This window comes from Eptesicus fuscus, chromosome 6 (genome assembly GCF_027574615.1).
Source record: "Eptesicus fuscus isolate TK198812 chromosome 6, DD_ASM_mEF_20220401, whole genome shotgun sequence".
In the NCBI taxonomy this organism is placed as follows: domain Eukaryota; kingdom Metazoa; phylum Chordata; class Mammalia; order Chiroptera; family Vespertilionidae; genus Eptesicus; species Eptesicus fuscus.
Genome location: NC_072478.1, coordinates 18164447 through 18184092, shown reverse-complemented (window position 1 = coordinate 18184092; position 19646 = coordinate 18164447). Strand labels below are relative to the sequence as shown.

Here is a 19646-nt window from a genome sequence, read left to right as displayed (position 1 = left end):
GAGATGATCAGCAGGGGCAGCAGGGCCAGTAGGTGAGCCCAGGCCCTCACTCCAACATCTGTCCAGAAACCATCCTGACCCAGCAGGCTCCCTGCGTCCTAGCAACACAGACAGCTCAGCAGCCAAGGGAAACAGCACTGGAGTCACCTGTGCTGGCTTCACACGTGACAACTCCAGGCACAGAGACCGGATGGGTTCCAGAAACCTCGGGGCCCCTGGGACAAACAAGCCCCAGGTAGGAAAGGGCAACCTCAGACCCCTGTCACGTGCAGGGTGGCAAGATTTTGGAAAAGCATGTTCTGTCACCTTGGTTTCTGTGAGTGCAGGTATGAAGTTGCGTGTTTGGTGTGTAAGAAAAACCACTATAACTGGGCAGTCTAGATTGTCCACTATGCTGTGTCCACAGGATCACAGCTCAACCACCAGGACCCCAGGACCACAGGGCCCCGGGAGGAGGGTGCCCACCTTATCTCCTCCCCACTGAGCCACACTGGGATCGCGCCTCTGCTACATGTCAGGAAGGCCTTTGGCACACAGCGCTCCCAGGTGAAAGTGGCCACCTCCTCATGCTGGCTATGTGGCCTCTCCAAGCAGGAAAAGGCCAAGTCAAGAGAATAGCAAAAAACACATTCTTTTCAACCTGTTCGATTATGTATTTTCTTAAAAAAAAAACAAAACCAACCCAACACTCTTGGCTGCCTCCCATCCTAAGCAGCCAAGAGAACAAGAGGCGTGCTGGGTATTTTTTAATGAATGCTTTGAGCAGGACTTCCCCCTTCACTCATCTGCCGACCTGTCCCGCTAATAACCAGGTACCTCCCAGGCTGCTCCTGGTTTATGCGCCCTGCTCCATGCAGTGTGGACAGCAAAGGGGGAGCGGGGGGAGACTGCGCACAGATGGGCTTTAATTCTCTCAACTAGAGAAGCAGCAGCGTGGGGCAGACACCTTCCTCTGCATCCCCAAACTGCCAGATGCTTGCCCCCAAATGCAACCCGTGAAAAATTCAACTGCTGGGTCCATGTCGAGTATGAATGCATCACACAGCTTGCAGTTTCCATGGCTAGTGCTAGAGGTTAGTATGAAATCACAGCAAAACGCCACTGGAAGTACTCAAATGACAACCACCACACAATATGTACCTACCACCCAGTAGCGTATACAGTGCACAGCTTTTCTGTTCAGCCATCGCTTCTAAGTAAGAGAATCAGACGAGACATTTAGGCGTCTACCAAGATATGTCATGGTTGGTCACAGATTAAATACTGCACGTGCTGACAGTTTTCCAGAGCATTCCGGACCTCACAGTATGGTTCTCATTACAGCTGTCTTTGGAGGTGGGAGGCCTGGGTGGGGGTAGGTCACTGAATTCAGGGTCAGTCCTGCTACCACCTCGATGTGTCCTCTCACTTCCCTTTTCTCTTACGGTAAATAAAGGGCATCACAATGCCTTGATGTCCTGACTTGCTTGCAGGTCTCCCTAAGTCTGAAGAAGCAACAGCACTTCCTAAAGGTCTGCTGATGTGAACAGGGTATCTGGGGCCAAGGCAGAGCACGGGTGTGACAGCCCAAAGCCATGAGCAAAGGCAGCCTAAGACCCCATGATACAGGCCCAAACCTCCCAAGGTGTGGACAGCTCTCTAAAAAGCCTGAGCTCTGAAACCGGCTCCGAGGAAGTCACTGGAAAAAAAAGAAAAAGCCAAAATGGGGTGGGCAGGCTCGAAGACAGAAACCTGAGGGAGGAGACAGTGCGGGGAAGTTCAAAGCAGAGCTAGCACTGATTCAGGGAAGGGGAGGAGGCCGGGTCAGAGTCTCCAAGGAACCATGAGAATGAAGCTCTGCTCTTCCCAGCAGGTGAGGGGAGCAGCTCCTCCTCGAGGCCCAACTGCTGCACTGCCCTGTGGGTGTGAGCACACGCATTCACACCAGAACGTGTGCACCTCTGCAGTACGAAAGCAGGTGCATGCAAGCACTGTGAGAAGGTGTGTGCGTGAGGATGGATGCATTTGAATATGTGCATGTGTGCATGCAGTATGTGAACACATGCACACACATGAACAAGTGTGTGCCTGTGCGTGCACACTTTGTGTGTGTGTGTGTGTGTGTGTGTGTGTGTGTGTGTGTGTCTCTGCGCGCGCGCTCTAACTCTCATCTTTCCAGTGGGATGAGGAGACTCGATGCTATTCCATCAGGAGACCATCAAGGGTCCCCTAAGAGCCACTGCCTCTGTCTAAGGTACACGCAGCCTCTTGTAGTGGAAGGGAATTCCTCTGTTGTTTTTGCTTTTCTCCCCGTTTTATCGTAAATGCTTTGATGTGTGGCTGATAGAAGTGATCTCTTTATGCATCTGTTTCTGCTCACAACTCACAGCAAATCTGTTATAAATCCGCCCAGCCCATGGTCAGACTTGCTCTCATGTCTCATCTGCAGGAGAGCAAATGGCTCTGCACACAGGGCACCCATCCTCCTGAGAAAGCCCTGGCCCTGGTGACGGGAGGGGCATGGCAGCATTTTTAAATAACTACTGTGTATCTCATGTAGGAAGACTGGCCTGCCTTGGCCCAATGACCATTTCTAACTACAGACCCAAGGGCTGCAATGATGACACAAAGTGGAGCCCTTGGGGCAGACTGAAGGGAAGGAGAAGGAACAGAAGGCAGAACCGAGGGAGCATCAAGTCTAGAGACAGTGGGTGAGAGTTTGCCTCGAGACAACAGAATGAAAGATACGTGCTGGCCAGGGTGCCAAGAACACAGAAAGTGGAATGGGTAAAGAAAATGGGAAATGGCAGTGAGTCCCTCTACTGCTTTCAAGTCTGGTACCTGGCCTGTGGGCCTATCACTATCACATAAAGACTCCACGCATGACTTAAAAGTCCCCAGAATCCTCAGAGGGCGCCAGGACCAAGGCTGAGTGAAATTGCAGCGCCAGCCACAGCGAGGCAACCCCTTGCTGGGAGCCATCTACTGAGATGCGGGTGGCAATGGGGGAGCATCCTGCCTTTCATGTCAAACTCAGCCAAGGAAGACTCCCACCCCTGATACCCCCTTAACCAGTCTGGAGATATTGGATCGAGAGGGCAGACTCAGCTGCTGTCCCCACCCCTGGGCCACCCTGAGCCAACCTGAGAAAAGCTTGGTGGGGTGGGGAGGCCAGAGGGACTGCAAAGCCCTGGCCACATGTCAGATAGGGGCTGTGTGGCATCTCTCCTTGCGCCGAGGAGGGCCCTAAGCCCTGGGCCTTTGGGAGACCATCTCAGCCTGGAATGGACTCTGGCCCACAGGACAGGGCAGGAGGAGTGCTCCAGGCACACACCAGGAGTGGACCGAGGCAACTGGGCAGAGGGTAGACCCTCTTGTTCCCCGTGCAGACCTCACAGCAAAGCTCTATTCTGGGCTGGTGAACGAAGGGGCCCTCGGTCCCACACCGTCCTGTGACAGTGGGTGGGTGGGCGACGGTGAGAGAAGAAAGCGTACTGACCGCTGGGCGGTTTAGGCCGTGGAGGAGCAGGTTTCTTCGGAGGCAGAGCGGGAGTGTCCTGTTTACTTTTAAAGGGGTCATCGGAGAATCCTGCCCCTCCAAAGGACGAGGTGAAAGGACCAGAAGGTGGGGGCTGTAAGAGAGGACACGAAAGAGAGGCAAAAATAACTGTTAACATGGAGCAGCGGACTTTCACCGAGTCAGCACTCGAGTACCGAGAGCCTGGTGAGGCCCCACCCTCTGGGCTGTGAAACTCGGTCCCCACTAGGACCTTGGATCTCTCACAAGCCCCCACTTTCCTCCACCCTCAGTAGACAGGGTTCCCCTGGGGTCTGTGAGGGAGAAGCCAGAAAGACCACAGAATAGGTGAGAGCAACCCCATGTCTTGATGGGCTTGTGTCATGGGAGGGTGCTCCCTGCCACACACATATCTTTCCTGACTCCAGGGTCCCCTGGGCCTCCTGCTCATGCTTGAGATGTGCCCCACTTTCACCCCTTCATTCAGTGACAGGCAGCTCCAGACAAGGGTCAGAACCATACCAGACCCTCACTGTGCCCCCGAGAGCCATTGCCCACCTAGTGACTCAGGTCAGAGCCCACCCTTGAATACCTGGCCCATCCCCACCCATAAGCAGGGCCAAGATTGCCTCAGGGGGCGGGGGGCTCTTAGCACCTCTGGCCCAGACCCTCTGTCAGCAGCAAACCACCCCATCGTCTCAAACCCAAACAGGAGCCCATCTCCCCACAAAAGACATATACATGGAAGATGGGTGGGTGGGTAGGTGAGTGGGAAGATGGTAGGCAGAGAGATGACAGGTGGGTAGGAGGTAGGTAGGAGGTAGGTGGGTGTAAATCAAGATGACAGGTAGGTAGGTAAGTAGATGGTAGGTAGAAATGACAGATAGGTGGGTGGGTAGGTAGGTAGAGATGATAAGTAGGTAGGTAGGTAGGTAGGTAGATAGTTAGGGATGACAGGTAGTGGGTAGGTAGGTAGGTGTTAGGGAGAGATGACAGGTAGGTAGATGAGTAAAGATAGCAGGTAGATGGCACTGCGTAGCCCTGGTGGTCACAGGTAACCTCCAAGCACTCTTCATCACACCCCCACAGCCTAATTCTTTGGCCTCATCCCTGCTGACTACTCTCCATCCCCTTCTAAGACTCCCTGGTGTCTGCAGCCCCTTGGGCCCGCATTTCCGGTCCCCTGTGCACAGAGGGTCTCCAGCTGGACAGCCCTGTCCACCGGAGCCCCTCTACTTCCTTGGAGACTGGCTAGACCTCACTGCCGCCCCCAGAGCTCTCTCTGACACCCCTCCTGCCAGGTGTTCCTGCAGGTTCCCACAGGACTCACGTCACCACACCAGGCTAACAGGTTCCCAGCCCCGTCCCCCCTAACCGGTAGCCTGGGGGCAGGCTCGAGTTCTCCTCTTCTCCTCCAAGTCTGCTGAGAGCGAGTGCAGGTGCTGGGGCAGATGCCTGCTGGCCAAACCTATAGCAGCAGTGACTATCTATGTGCATCCTGACCTCAAGCACCAGCGCAGCACCTGGCACAACACACATCCACTGACAACTGGATGAGCCGCAGACAGGCCAGCTCATCTCACACGACGGGCATCCCAAAGGGAGAAAATCACTTTGTATGGGTGTGGGGGACCACTTTTACTGAAACAGAAAATAACTAGAAAAAAAGAACAAGAAGATACATAGCTACCTTTTCGCTTTCCACAGTTTCAGTTACCCCTGGTCAACTGCAGTCTGAAAATATTAAATGAAAATTTCCAGAAATAAACAATTCTTAAGTTTTAAATTGTGCACTTTTATGAATAGCGTGAATCATCCCTTTGCCTAGTATCTCCATGCTATAAACACTTCCTGCCCATTAGTCACATAGTAGCTGTCTCGGTGATCAGACCAATTGTCACTGTATTGCAGTGTTTATGCTCAAGTCAATTTTATTTTACTTAATAATGTCCCCAAAGCACAAGAGTAGTGATGCTGGCAATTCAGGTATGACAAAAATAAGCTATTAAGAAGCTTCCTTTAAGTGAAGGGGGGTGGGGTGCCACACAACGAGGGGCACTTTTAATTCTTCCCCCAGTGGGGCAGGCCTAGGGACAGAAAACAAAGCAGGAACACATCGGTGGGACTTTCTCGGACAAGCTGGACCCAACAACCACTGGAGAAGTAGGGAGAAGGGCCTGCCTCTGTCACTGGGACTGCTGTGCGCTGCTCCTCCCCTCCAGGACCCAAACACAGGGACAAGAACTCAGCTTCCTCTGTCTCTGGTATCAGTCATAAACGTTAGTCTCAGGTTGGGGACAGATGGCTAGCCCACAGGGAGGAGGGGTTCAGAAGGCTTCTACACACTCAGCTGACTCCACTGGACACGCTGGCCCCTACCCCAGCACTCTGATGCAGCCTGCGTAGGAGATGTTGTCTCTGCCATCACTTGCGTTTTTTTAATTTATTTGTTTTTAATATACTTTTATGGATTTCAGAGAGGAAGGGAGAGAGAGAAACACCAATGATGAAAGAGAACCATTGATCAGCTGCCTCCTGCATGACCCCTACTGGGGATTGAGCCGGCAATACAGGCATGTGCCCTTGACCGGAATCAAACCCGGGACCCTTTAGTCCATAGGCCAATGCTCTATCCACTGACCCAAACCAGCTAGGGCCCATCACTTCCATTTTACACACAGGGAAACAGAGGCACAGAGAGAAGGCAGAGCCTGCTAGTCACACAGCACCTCAGAGGAGTCAGAGTGGGAACCCAGGACATATGCCTCCTGGGCCAGGGCTTCTGGGCCCTACCCTAGGCTCTAGCATCCTGTCACCTCATGGTAGGTCTCAGGCCACATTCTGGGCAGAGCATCACTGTCCTCAGGCCTGTGAAGGAGACACACGTGGATGTAGACAAGAGCAGAGCAGGCCAAGGGGTCAGCGGGTAGGAGAAGGCCCCAAGGAAGATGGGGATCTGCAACGCCACCCTTCCCCCCTCCCCAGATTCATTTCTCTGCCAAGCCCATCCTAGCTCCAAGTGAGTGGGGCTGCCAGGGCTGTGGCAGGGCAGAGAGGTGCCTTCTCCACAGCTGCTGCTCCCCTCTCCCAGGTTCTATGGTCACTGTTCTTTTAGATACAAGTCAGGGAGTCTCTTAGCAAAATCTGCGGCTCAAGTTTCCAGAACGTCTGCCTGGACAGGCTGCAGAGCATGGTGGTCAGGGCTGGGGTCTGGAAGCCCAGCCTTGCCACCTACTAACAGCCTCAGTGCCTCAGTCACTGCCTCTGTGAAGCTGACAATAATGACAGCTCCTAGCTCACAGGCTAAGGCCAAAACACAAGGTCATGTGTAAATTGCTCCAACTGGCACCGGACAAAGACAGCACAAAGACAGTGTGGTTATTACCATGACAAAGGTGTGGATGTGATTGGAATTCTTTCAGACATCACAAGAATCTGCAAACACCTCTCAGCTCCCAACACTTTTGTCTGCTGCTGCCTGTCATCTGCAGAGTCTTTCCGGGGGCAGCAGCATGGGAACTGTGGTAGTGTTGACCCGAAGCTTCGCTTTAAAATGGGTGATTTAGCCCAGCAGGTGTGGCTCAGTGGTTGAGTGTCGACCCAGGAACTAAGAAGTCACAGTTCAACTCGTGGTCAGGGTACATTCCCAGGGTTGTGGGCTCCATCCCCAGAATGATGTTTCTCTCTCATCGATGTTTCTATCTCTCTATCCCTTTTCCTTCCCCTCTCTCTAAAAATCAATTTAAAAAGTAAAATAAATAAAATGGGTGGTTTAGGGTCTGTTGTCTGGGAAAGAATGGGGTGGGGCAAAGGACACAGAGAAGTAGGGAACATTAGTGCTTCTGCCTCTGCTGTTCGTAGAACACACCCCGGGCCTGGGGCTCACACAATGTCACCACAACCCGAGACTAACAGGCAGGAATCAAGATCATTTTCCTAGTAGAGCAGCAGTACAGGGACCCCAGTCCTGATCCTGAGTACTGGCCCATGTACTAGCTCTGGGGATGGGGTGCAAAGGGATACCAGGGCCCTCTGAACAGCTCCCCCCAAGTCTCTGGGTGCAGAGTCCCCTTGTCCAGCCGGCCCATGTGCTACAATAACTGTCCCGGCAGGCTGGGTACTCTCCACTCCCTCTTCATTAAACACAATGAGTGAAGCAGCTTGCTCCCATGTGAAAGGGTTTCAACCGTAAATGCCTGGTGCACCCACATCAGTGAATTATATCACTCCTAACACTCAAAAGCCTGTGTCATTTCCAAATCCCAATCTTCACAACTTCAAGTTTCCCAAGAAGCCTCCTTTGGAACCCGACTTATTTCTCCTCAGGCTGTGACTTCAGGGAAAGTCGCTATTTTTGGAAGGGTTTCAGTAAAGTCAGTAGGGGCTCTCTGGGCTGGCCCAGAGTGAAGTGTGCTTAGAGAGAGAGAGAGAGAGAGAGAGAGAGAGAGAGAGAGAGAAGCTACTGTGAAAAAAAGCAGCTCTAAAAGAAATGAGTTTGGGTTCAAAAAAACATCCCTAAATAGAAATGCCTAGCTAAAAAAAAACCCCACAAACAAACATGAAAAACAACTCACGGGCTAACAACCAGCCAAGTATTTCATAGATGGCCTTTTTCAGAGGAGAGGTGTGAACTAATTAAGCTGGGGTCTTGTTTTTATTCTCAGATGCTCCCTGAAATCTATTTGGGGGAATGTGTTTTGAAAGCTGGGTAACATAGGCTTGATACAGTCTAGAAAAATCTCTCTGGGTCAGGGGACACCTCAGCTAGGAATGCAAGCCTGAAGTAGCTCCCAAAGGAACTGACTGGAGTCACATCACTGACTTGTTACTTTCCTTCAGCCAAGCCGAGGGTAGACAACCCTGCTCAGATGGGGAAAAGCTGGCAATGTGTTAAAAAAAAAAAACAACAACATACACACACAAAAAAAACCCACACACCTTCTTGCCACTTTACTTTCGTTTCCCTCAGGCTTTTATTTATACACATGATGTTCTTGAAAAACAGAGAGGGAACCAAAAGGGAAACACAGACCTACAAGGTTAGGGCTTGGTATTTAGCGGCACCAGTGGCACGAGATCAGGAGCGGATGGGATCGTGGAAGCAAAACAATGGGGTACTGGAGGCAGTTTTCCACAGCCCCATTCAGCTCCACCCCACACAGGGCCACCAACAGGAAGGGGCGCTGGCTATGGAGTCATAAAGTGCACGTGTGTGGGGACATGATGGGGACATGATAACAAGGAGAAGGAAACTGGAATTTCAAGGGGGACAGTGCAACTTTAGGTTAGAACGAGAAGAAAGGACCTAGGCTCAGAACTGCCTGGCTCTGGGGTCTCTGCAGAGTCTGCCTGGAGGAAGGAGGGGTGGCTGGCCATCCTGCATCAGCCCTCAGACCCCACAGCCTCTACTGAGATACTTCTTGAAATGAGGGCCTCCCTTGTGCCCTGTCCTTGTCCTTGTCCTAGTTGGACCACTGCTAGTTCTCACTCCCTCTGCCTCTGGGGCCAGCCTCCTGCAGGGAGATGAACCACAGTGACAGCTTGAGAATCCAATCAAACCCTTTCTTGGGGATGCTGCCACCATGTGGCAGAAGTTTTCTGATTTCAAGAGATGGTTTCCCGTCTGCTAAGCAGGGATGGAAGCTGAGAGCACACAGCTCCACTCAAGGAGTGCAGGCATGTGTCACAGCCACTAAGCAACAAGCAAATGTGAGGGATAATCTCACACTCAGGTGCCTTCTGACCAATCCCAGACAGCAGCCCAATAGTCCGGGTCACAGTGTTTCCACATGAGGGATGGAGGCCCATTCCCTCCAGGAACTGGAAGAAGAGAGGCCGGAACACCAGCATCTCTGGGTTCCCTACTGCGGCAGTCAATGGGCACACAGACACTCTGCCTCTCCAAGCTGGATTTTCAAAGCTGGATTTGCTACCTCAACTGTATGCTAGCGCGTTTCTTTGAAAACCTAAACAGAATCTCAAATGCTTCTCGGAAGCTGCGTACCACAATCACATGTTGCTAACCACAAGAGCTCAGTGCCCAGACAATTGTGTGCTCCTAGGGCTGAATGAACATGGAGCAAGCAAGCAGGATGCCGCAAGGAGCTGGTGCAGTGAAGGTACTGGTGGGACAAGCAGGGTACTCCTCGATGTGGGTGCATGGCTCCCACATCCTCCAGGTACTCCCTCCCCGGTCCCTTTTGCACCATCTGGCTGTGAGCCTTCCCCAACTAGGACATAGATAAGAGAATGGGGTTGTATTGTTTGTGTCCCTCCCCTCCCAGGGATCAATGATATCTGGCCAGGAGCAAGAAGAATGAATGAAGAAAGCAGAGTTCTATGCTCCAGGGCCATAGGCTGTATTGCATGAGGTTCTTTATCTATGAGAGATCCCCCCCCTCGCCTGCCTGGGGGGCTGCCAGAAGGAGTAGAACACACAGGCCAAGACAGCACACCTAACGTTTTTCCTTAATTCTTCAAAGAAATGCATGCTCATAGTTAAAACCAAGGCACCCTAAAGGTTATAAAAAGAACAGAAGACCCTCAGCATGCTGCCTTTCCCACTTGGGAAGGCCAACGTTTTCTACTTCTTAGTAGTTTCTTCTGAAATTTACCTCAGTAATCATGGAGTTCTACTGCTAGTTCTGGATCTGTCCATTCTGGACATGATCGACTGACTTCTTGCTACATTAAAGATGCAGCTCCTCCCCAAATCGCTCTCGAGACAGCACTCTGACACCATCTGGAGCTACATCCATAGTCAATTAATGTACCTATAGCCACAAGGAAATGATGTCCAGCCTGAGAATGGCATGAATGTTGTCTGTCTTGAACTTTTCACCTGTGGATTTATTCACTGAACTCTCCCTTTCCAAACCCACTGGGATTCTGTCCATAGGCAGTCCCAGACACTTATCCCACTTCCTCCAGACACCTCCCACCTGCCAGCCTGCGGTGCCAGGGTTCCAGCCTCAGAAGGGATTGGGGGCTCGGACAGTTTAGCAGAGGAAGGAAAACGGTTCTAATCACAGTCACAGGTACTTCCTAGACCTTGTCCACTGACTCATGGCCTCGTGTGAGGGTGCATTTCAGAGTTTGACATGTACAAAGGAAATACGTATGTGGTGTTAACAACTACTCCTGGCAGCCATGACAAGACCACAAGAGGCACAATGACCTGGCAGAGGCACAGGTGCTCCACGGGAGGGGCTTTACCTTGGACATCTGACTGAAGTCCGCAAAGCCCTCAGCACTATTGAAGGACCCACTTCCGAAGGGGTCTAAAGTTCCAAAGTGACCTGCAAGCAGCACCAACAGAGGCAGAGTTACAGGGCATCCCAGGACACGCCTCCTGGGGTCAAAGGAAAGGGTTGCCTCTCGGTACCCAACAGCCCTGGAAGCAGGAGATCCGGGAGGTCACATTTGTTTGCTGGGGTCATACTTCAGGATGGGGCTCTCCCACTGGTTCAGGAGGGGAGGTAAGAGGGAGAAGAGGAGCCATTCCACAGTAACCCACCACCCACACGATTGACATGAGGTAGTCACCTGTGGGTAGAGATTTTTGTTGAGCTTTCTCTTTGGTGGGGCGATTTGCTTGGAGTAAACCCCCATGCCCACCTATGACATCAAACTCTGTAACCAACAAGCCAGCAAGGCCGCAGGACCAGGCAGGGCCTATTCCCAAAAGCAAGGGGGAGTCTGCAAATGCTCCTTTCCCTTGATGCAAAAACCAGGACCCTTGATCAAACTTTGGATTCTTTTAGGAAAAATTCCAAGGTACAAATCAAAGATTTATACAGAGGAATGAGTAAAGAGTAACCAATAACGTTGGTGTTATTACAGAGTTAATTCCTACTGCTGAGCTTCCTTTCAGGAAAGATGCCAGCACTTACTTGGGAAGATGAACAGCTAGGGGGAGCTCTGGCTGAACTGCCTCTGGTGAGGGTTTGAGTACCACTGTCTAACGACATAAACACTGAGGACACACCAGTTTTGGAAATGAAATCATTAAATGGGTGAGTTCCTTCCACTGCCTAAGGAAGAGTCAAAAGGAAAATAAGCCATCAGTCTCACCTGATCCTCTTGAGGAGACACTGGAAGATGAAAAAGGATCACTGGATTCAAAGGGGTCGAGCTGAGTGAAAGGAAAGAGGAAAGAGTGAAAAGCAGTTTATTGCCCCGTCTATTCATTCAACCCACAATTTTTCTTGACATCTACATGCACTATATCTGGTGCTGGGCCTTGGGGAGGGTAAAACTATTAAAACTAAACCCCAGCAGAGTGAAACCCCAACAGACTGACCCTTCCTGCAGATAATACCTATAAAGTCTTAACAAAATTAAATTTTTAAAAAAACAACAATAACAACCACTTGAAGGCTTAGGAAGTGAACCAAAGAAGGCAGGCTTTGGAGGAAAATCGAAACGTGGCAGAAAAAATAGCACAGTTGACCCCTGTACAACGTAAGTATTAAGGGTGCTGATCCCCCACACAGTTGAAAATCAGTGTATAAATACAATACACTCTCCACATATGCCAATTCCTAACCACAGATGAAAATTATAGTTGACCTGTGAACAACTTACAAATTGAATAAGTGAATCCACGTAGTTCAAACGCATGTATGGTACAAGGTTGAGTTTTCCATTTTGACAGCTATATTTGAGAATATAGGGAGGCTTAAGACTTCAATAAAATATGCCATCTTTTGCCCTGGTCGGCATGGCTTAGTGGTTAGAGCATTGGCCTGTGCACTGGAGGGTCATAGGTTCAATTCCTGGTCAAGGACATGTACTTGGGTTGCAGATTCAATCCTACTCCGGTCGGGGATCCAGGGGGATGTGCCAGAGGCAACTAATCTCTCTCTCTCTCTCTCTCTCTCTCTCTCAAAATCAATGGGGGGAAAAATATCCTCACTCCTTGGGTGAGGATTTTTTTTTTTTTAATGCCATTATTTCTGGCCTGAAGACCAGAGGATGGAAGCCTGGGACAGTCACACCCATGGGAAGGGACAGGGATCCAGAAAAGAGAGGAAGAGAATGGAAACCCAAATTCCATGTTCAGCTCTGCCCAAGTCTCAGGCTTACCCTGTGGACAGCGAGCAACTTACAGGGAGTTTGAAGTGTGAATCTCACCAACTTAATGGCCTGGTGAAACTAAACCACTCAAGCTCTTTGGAGAAATGTAACAGCATCCAGTGTCCATAACAGAGTACCCATGATGCACGGGATACATTTCTAAATGATTCAACATATAAGAACCAATGTAGCTAATTCTCAAGGGAAAAGACAATCAATGGAGTTAATCCCAACATGACCCAGATGTTGGAATACTCAGAGGATGACAACTTTAAAGCAGTGTAACTGCTCAATGAAATAAAGGAAAATACACTTGAATAAAAAGATAGGGAGAGGGGAAACCAAGATGGCGGCATAGGTGAAACACCTAACCTGCAGCCGGGCACAACAATTTCAAAGGCACAACTAGAGGTCAGAACGGACATCGTCCAGAACCACAGGAGAGCTGGCGGACTGAAATGCCCACAGCTGGGGGGAAGGAGAGGGCCACGGGGACAATCGGGGGAGCCGTAAAAGCCTGAGGTATGGAGAAACTGGCGGAGACACGAGCGCGCGCGCCTGCGGGGAGGATGGAGCCGGAGAGGAGGGGGCGGCTGACGGCCTGGCCGGCGTTCACTGGCAGGAAGGAGATAAAGGCTCCGGAGTGCGCTAAGCGCCGGCTCCGACTGCACTGAGCGCCAGTTCCGGGCGAAACCCTGGGAAGCCAGGCGCAGGCTGGGGGAATGAATCTGGGCTGTGGGGCACAGGCACAGAGGAGCGGGGGAAGGCAGAGCTCCAGAGGCGCGCACGGGAAGGGGCGCAAAGGACGGACTGTTGCCTGCGCCACTGAACTGCCCTAGCGGGAAGGAGACATAAGCTCAGGACCGTGCTGAACCCCAGTTCCGACTGCACTGAACCCCAGTTCCGGGCGAAACCCTGGGAAGCCAGGCGCACGCTGGGGGAATGAATTTGGGCTGTGGTGGCGGAGGCACAGAGAAGCGGCGGCTCCAGACGCGCGCACTGGAAGGTGCGCAGAGGACGGACTTTTGCCTGCGCCACTGGGTGGCCCTGCTGGGAAGGAGACAGGGACGCCAGACTGCGCTGAGACCCAGTTCCAACTGCACTGAAACCCAGTTCCAGGCGAGAATCTGGGAGTCCAGATTCATTAGGGGAGGGACTGGACTGTTTGGCAGTGGGCGAAATTCCAGGGCGCGTTTCTCTCAGAGGTGTTTGCAAGGAATACAGAGGGACACAGACACAGGAGCCTCATAGGGCGGGGCTGACAGGAAGCCAAGGTTGTAGGCTCCACCCTGTAGCTCCGCCCCAGCCAAGCTGAGCAGAAGCTTTTTCCTGCTGAGTGCCTCAGGTAGTGGCTGACCCACACTGCATTGGAGACCCAGAAACGAGGGCATCTAGTGGTTGGTGGGAGATGACACCAGATTTCAATCACTTGCATAAGGGAGGCATTCTAGAGGCAGACTCAGTGAGCGCCAAGGCATTGCTGCATCAAGACCCGGCCCACAAACATATCTCCTGCACAGCAACTCTTCCTATATGGACAAAGAGGGTCCTCACGGCCAATTGGCCTGGAGGACAATTCCTCCCAGTGACACCAACAACAATCAAGACTTAACTGTACAAAGGAGGACCAAGATGGAGACATAGGGCGGCAGCCTGATCGTTGCCTACCACAACAATATTGAGACTACGACGGGAGAGCAGAGCAGACACCAGCCAGAAAGACCGGGGGGCTGGCTGAGCAGATGCTCTACAACTAGAATAAAAGAGAGAGGTACGCAGGATGATGCTGATGCTGGTGACCCAAAGTCCACACTTTAAGAACTATGGCTCAGGCGACACAATGGTGGCCTGGAACGTGCTCGGCGCAGTTCCCCCGGCGGTCTCCGGCTGAGGGGACGGCTCCACTCGCTGCCGAGCACGGACAGACGAGCCCCTGGGAGACATGGGGTGGGAGACTCCGTGCTTGCTGACCTCCGAGTCCTTCAAGAATCTCAATGCCCCGAAGTGGCCAGGTGCGCACGCTCAGTGACTGGCCACCGTTGCAGACCCAAGGGCCGACGCAGCGACACCGGACCAGCCCACCGCCGGGCACCGGGCACACCGGAGCCTTGCCGAGCCCGCCGCCCAACGAGTTCTGCGGCAGCCGCCCTGGAGCTCTGAGAAAATGACCGAAGGAATTGCTGAGAGGGAATTGACCAACAGGAATTGGGATCAAGAAGACGAAACCCCGCTGAGACCCGAGTCCAGGCGAGCCTGCGAGCCTCTGGGCTCAGATGTGGTCACACGCCTCTGGGTCTAGGTGAGGCCTCACGCCCCTGGGTTTGGGTGAGGCCACACGCCCCTGGGTCCAGGTGAGGCTGGATTCCGGGTTCGGGTGAGGCCATGTGCCCCTGGGTCCGGGCGAATCTGAACCCTGGGACCGGGTGAGGCCGTGGGCCCCTGGATCCGGGTAAGGCTGGGTCCCGAGTACGGGTGAGGCCGTGAGCCCCTGGATCCGGGTGAGACCACGCGACCAGGGGTCTGAGAGAGGTAACGCGCCCCTGGGTCCGGGTGGCTTCGTGCACCTAGGTCCAGGTGAGGCCACGTGCCCCTGGGTCTGAGAGAGGCCACGCACCCCTAGGTCCGGGCGAGACCATATGTCCCTGGATCCGGGTGGGGCCTCGTGCACATAGGCCCGGGTGGGGCCGCATGCCCCTGGGTCTGGGGGAGGCCAGGCGTCCCTGGGTCCGGGTGAGACCGTGTGTCCCTGGATCCGGGTGAGGCCTCGTGCGCCTAGGCCCGGGTGAGGCCACGTGCCCCTGGGTCTGGGGGAGGCCAGGCGTCCCTGGGTCCGGGTGAGACCGTGTGTCCCTGGATCCGGGTGAGGCCTCGTGCGCCTAGGCCCGGGTGAGGCCACGTGCCCCTGGGTCTGGGGGAGGCCAGGCGTCCCTGGGTCTGGGTGAGACCGTGTGTCCCTGGATCCGGGTGAGACCTCGTGCACCTAGGCATGGGTGAGGTCACGTGCCCCGGGGTCTGAGAGGCCAAGCGTCCCTGGGTCCGGGTGAGACCATGTGTCCCTGGATCCGGGTGAGGCCTCGTGCACCTAGGCCCGGGTGAGCCCAAGTGGCCCTGGGTCTGGAAGAGGCCAAGCGTCCCTGGGTCCGGGTGAGACCATGTGTTCCTGGATCCGGGTGAGGCCTCGTGCACCTAGGCCCGGGTGAGCCCAAGTGGCCCTGGGTCTGGGAGAGGCCAAGCATCCCTGGGTCCGGGTGAGACCATGTGTCCCTAGATCCGGGTGAGGCCGCGTGCACCTAGGCCCGGGTGAGCCCACGTGGCCCTGGGTCTGGGAGAGGCCAAGCGTCCCTGGGTCCGGGTGAGACCATGCGTCCCTGGATCCGGATGATGCCTCGTGCACCTAGGCCCGGGTGAGTCCAAGTGGCCCTGGGTCTGGGAGAGGCCAAGCGTCCCTGGGTCCGGGTGAGACCATGTGTCCCAGGATCCGGGTGAGGCCGCGTGCACCTAGGCCCGGGTGAGCCCAAGTGGCCCTGGGTCTGGGAGAGGCCAAGCGTCCCTGGATCCGGGTGAGACCATGTGTCCCTGGATCCGGGTGAGGCCTCGTGCACCTAGGCCCGGGTGAGCCCAAGTGGCCCTGGGTCTGGGAGAGGCCAAGCATCCCTGGGTCCGGGTGAGACCATGTGTCCCTGGATCCGGGTGAGGCCGCGTGCACCTAGGCCCGGGTGAGCCCAAGTGGCCCTGGGTCTGGGAGAGGCCAAGCGTCCCTGGGTCCGGGTGCGACCATGTGTCCCTGGATCCGGATGAGGCCTCGTGCACCTAGGCCCGGGTGAGCCCAAGTGGCCCTGGGTCTGGGAGAGGCCAAGCGTCCCTCGGTCCGGGTGAGACCATGTGTCCCTGGATCCGGGTGAGGCCTCGTGCACCTAGGCCCGGGTGAGCCCAAGTGGCCCTGGGTCTGGGAGAGGCCAAGCATCCCTGGGTCCGGGTGAGACCATGTGTCCCTGGATCCGGGTGAGGCCGCGTGCACCTAGGCCCGGGTGAGCCCAAGTGGCCCTGGGTCTGGGAGAGGCCAAGCGTCCCTGGGTCCGGGTGCGACCATGTGTCCCTGGATCCGGATGAGGCCTCGTGCACCTAGGCCCGGGTGAGCCCAAGTGGCCCTGGGTCTGGGAGAGGCCAAGCGTCCCTGGGTCCGGGTGAGACCATGTGTCCCTGGATCCGGGTGAGGCCTCGTGCACCTAGGCCCGGGTGAGCCCAAGTGGCCCTGGGTCTGGGAGAGGCCAAGCGTCCCTGGGTCCGGGTGAGACCATGTGTCCCTGGATCCGGGTGAGGCCGCGTGCACCTAGGCCCGGGTGAGCCCAAGTGGCCCTGGGTCTGGGAGAGGCCAAGCGTCCCTGGGTCCGGGTGCGACCATGTGTCCCTGGATCCGGATGAGGCCTCGTGCACCTAGGCCCGGGTGAGCCCAAGTGGCCCTGGGTCTGGGAGAGGCCAAGCGTCCCTCGGTCCGGGTGAGACCATGTGTCCCTGGATCCGGGTGAGGCCTCGTGCACCTAGGCCCGGGTGAGCCCAAGTGGCCCTGGGTCTGGGAGAGGCCAAGCGTCCCTGGGTCCGGGTGAGACCATGTGTCCCTGGATCCGGGTGAGGCCGCGTGCACCTAGGCCCGGGTGAGCCCAAGTGGCCCTGTGTCTGGGAGAGGCCAAGCGTCCCTGGGTCCGGGTGCGACCATGTGTCCCTGGATCCGGATGAGGCCTCGTGCACCTAGGCCCGGGTGAGCCCAAGTGGCCCTGGGTCTGGGAGAGGCCAAGCGACCCTGGGTCCGGGTGAGACCATGTGTCCCTGGATCCGGGTGAGGCCTCGTGCACCTAGGCCCGTGTGAGCCCAAGTGGCCCTGGGTCTGGGAGAGGCCAAGCATCCCTGGGTCCTGGTGAGACCATGTGTCCCTGGATCCGGGTGAGGCCGCGTGCACCTAGGCCCGGGTGAGCCCAAGTGGCCCTGGGTCTGGGAGAGGCCAAGCGTCCCTGGGTCCGGGTGCGACCATGTGTCCCTGGATCCGGATGAGGCCTCGTGCACCTAGGCCCGGGTGAGCCCACGTGGCCCTGGGTCTGGGAGAGCCCAAGCGTCCCTGGGTCCAGGTGAGACCATGTGTCCCTGGATCCGGGTGAGGCCTCGTGCACCTAGGCCCGGGTGAGCCCAAGTGGCCCTGGGTCTGGGAGAGGCCAAGCGTCCCTGGGTCCGGGTGCGACCATGTGTCCCTGGATCCGGATGAGGCCTCGTGCACCTAGGCCCGGGTGAGGCCACGTGCCCCTGGGTCTGGGAGAGGCCAAGCGTCCCTGGGTACGGGTGAAGCCAGATACTGGGTCCGGGTGAGGCCGTGCGCCCCTGGATCCATCCGGGTGAGGCTGGGTCCCAGGCCCGGGTGAGACCACGTGCCCCTTGGGTATGGGTGAGGCCACGTGCCCCTTAGTCCGGGTGACGCCGTGCCCCTGGGTTCGGCCGAGACCAAACCAGAGGGAGTCGGACCTCCATTACCACCATTTGTCCACCATCCAGAACTGAGGGGTCAGTGCTGACATGTACACATAAGGAACTACTGGACATTGAAATTGGGTCTCAAAAGAACTGTTGGTCCAGGGGGAAGCTCGCTACAGATTGATTCATTTGCCTGTCAGCATAACTATTATTGCTCGTCTCACATTCAGTTCTTATTAGTATATATCTAGTGACATATGATCTCGCTCATCTAGGGGAAATGATGAACAACATAGACTGAGGAACAAGAACAGAACCAGAAGCAAGGAGGCATCGATCGGACTATCGGGCCTCAGAGGGAGGATAGGGGAGGGTAGGGGGAGGGTGGGGGGGAGGGGGAGAGTTCAACCAAAGGACCTGTATGCATGCATATAAGCCTATCCAACGGTTAAGTTCAACAGGGGATTGGGGCATGCGTGGGGAGAGGGGTGGGATGGGAATGGGGGGACGAGGACAAATATGTGACACCTTAATCAATAAAGAAATTTAAAAAAAAAAAAAAAAAAAAAAAAAAAAAAAAAAAAAAAAAAAAAGATAGGGAGATCTTAACAGACAAATAGAAACTAAAGAAACAAAGGATAGAGGAAAAAAGTGAGCAAAGTTGAAGACAGAAGAGTGGAAATTCCCAATCTGAAGAAAGAAAAATAAGAATGAAAAGAAAACAGGGCTTTAGGAACTTGTGGGAACATTAGCAAAAGGTCTAATACAGGTATAACCATAAACTCACAAAGAGAAGAAAAAAACAACAACAGGATAGAAAAAGAAAATATTTGAAGAAATAATGGCTGAAAACTTGCCAAACTTGGTGAAAGACATAATTTATAGATTTAAGAACCTCGGCAAACCTCAAACAGCATACATACAAAAAGAACACACATCCAGACACTTCACAAACTAATGAAAAGTGAAGGTAAAGAGACGCTCTTTAAAGCAGCAAAACATGTTACATATAGGGGAACAACTATCAGAAAGATGGGTGACTTCTCATCAAGGACAATGAAGGTCACAAGGCAGTGGAACAACATCCTAAAAGTGCTAAAAGGAAAAAAATACTACTAGACTGGGCACTTAAACCCTTCCAGAATGACAACTAAGTAGACCAGTATTACAAGAAGTGCCGAGGGAAGTTCTTCAGGTTGAAGGAAAATGATAACAGAGGGAAAATAAGATCTTGAGAGAGGCATGAAGAGTGTTAGAAATGGTAAATCAATGAGTAAAAATCAAAGACCACTTTTTTCCTCTTTAAAGTTTCTTTAAAATACAATGAAGCAAAGCAAAAATTATAATACCATCTTACTGGCTTTATAATACATTTACATGTTTTACATTCACAGGACAGCTATAACATGAGATGCTACTAGTTGAGGGGAGATGGATAAATGGACCTATATGGCTGCAAGTTTTCTAAATTTTACATTAAATGATATAATATTAACTCCAAGTAGCCTATGAAAAGTTAAGTGTATATGGTTAATTCCTAGAGCAACCTCTAAAAAATAATAAAAAGAGGCATAGTTAAAAGGCCAATAGATGTCTTAATCCAAAAGAGGGCAGG

At 53.7% G+C, this 19646-nt stretch overlaps 1 protein-coding gene across 1 annotated transcript in view; it reads right to left on the bottom strand.

Annotated features, from left to right (window-relative positions):
• Positions 1 to 19646, bottom strand: part of EPS15L1 (epidermal growth factor receptor pathway substrate 15 like 1) — a 117437-nt gene that overhangs the window by 13626 nt on the left and 84165 nt on the right. The window contains exons 20-22 of the mRNA XM_008157816.3: positions 11570 to 11630; positions 10712 to 10794; positions 3479 to 3611 (exon numbers count right to left, since the gene is read on the bottom strand). Coding sequence (XP_008156038.3) covers positions 3479 to 3611; positions 10712 to 10794; positions 11570 to 11630 — 277 coding nt within the window. The remainder of the gene's footprint in view (positions 1 to 3478; positions 3612 to 10711; positions 10795 to 11569; positions 11631 to 19646) is intronic.